Raw genomic sequence first — 682 nt, 5'->3', positions numbered from 1 at the left:
GTCCAATTCTGATTCTTCCCAACCACAGGCAACCATTCATGAATTTCACTTATTTCTATTTCTATTAATTTGACAATAGCAGACATTTCATATAAATAAACCACACACAATATATGGTTCTTTGTGAATAGCTTCCTTCATTTAACATAATGTTTTCAAGGTTAATCTATATTGTGGTATATATCAGTTCTTCATTTCTTTTTTACTTCTAAATAATATTTAATTTTATGAATATGTCACATTTTATTTATCCATTCACCAGTTGATATATATTTCAGTTGCTTCTACTTTTTAGCTATTATGAATACCATCTAGCTACAATTTAAATATAACAAATAGAAAACACCTTTAAAATCATTTTTTCCCTCAATTGTTAACTTTTTCTAACAATATTATTGCATATTTCAACTTGGATACCTGTAAAAACAGATGTTTTTCAAGTCTTCCATGTATTTCTTGCAAATGTCCTGCAGAGGATCTTTCTTCAGTGGGCTGGTGTCCACTAAATTATCATTCCAGGAACCATTCCAGGGTTCCATGCATTCTTCTATACATTTCAAAATTTCTTTATCATGAGGAGATGTGATCTGAGCACCAGTTTCCCAATAAACCTAGATTGCAGGTAAATATATCTATAATTTCTTGAAATGCTTATTAGAACTTTTCTTAGCTATAATAGAGA

At 29.5% G+C, this 682-nt stretch overlaps 1 protein-coding gene across 2 annotated transcripts in view; it reads right to left on the bottom strand.

Moving 5' to 3' along the window:
- The window catches only part of Pgm2l1 (phosphoglucomutase 2 like 1), a 152,843-nt gene that overhangs the window by 31,763 nt on the left and 120,398 nt on the right, over positions 1 to 682 (bottom strand). For both annotated transcript variants that reach the window (XM_023716632.1, XM_004632521.3), the window contains exon 6: positions 418 to 611. In XM_023716632.1, the coding sequence (XP_023572400.1) occupies positions 418 to 611 (194 nt within the window). The remainder of the gene's footprint in view (positions 1 to 417; positions 612 to 682) is intronic.

The sequence above is a fragment of the Octodon degus genome, unplaced genomic scaffold (genome assembly GCF_000260255.1).
Source record: "Octodon degus isolate 3935 unplaced genomic scaffold, OctDeg1.0 scaffold00049, whole genome shotgun sequence".
Taxonomy (NCBI): domain Eukaryota; kingdom Metazoa; phylum Chordata; class Mammalia; order Rodentia; family Octodontidae; genus Octodon; species Octodon degus.
Note: the sequence above shows the minus strand (reverse complement) of the source record. Positions and strands in the feature narration are given on the sequence as shown.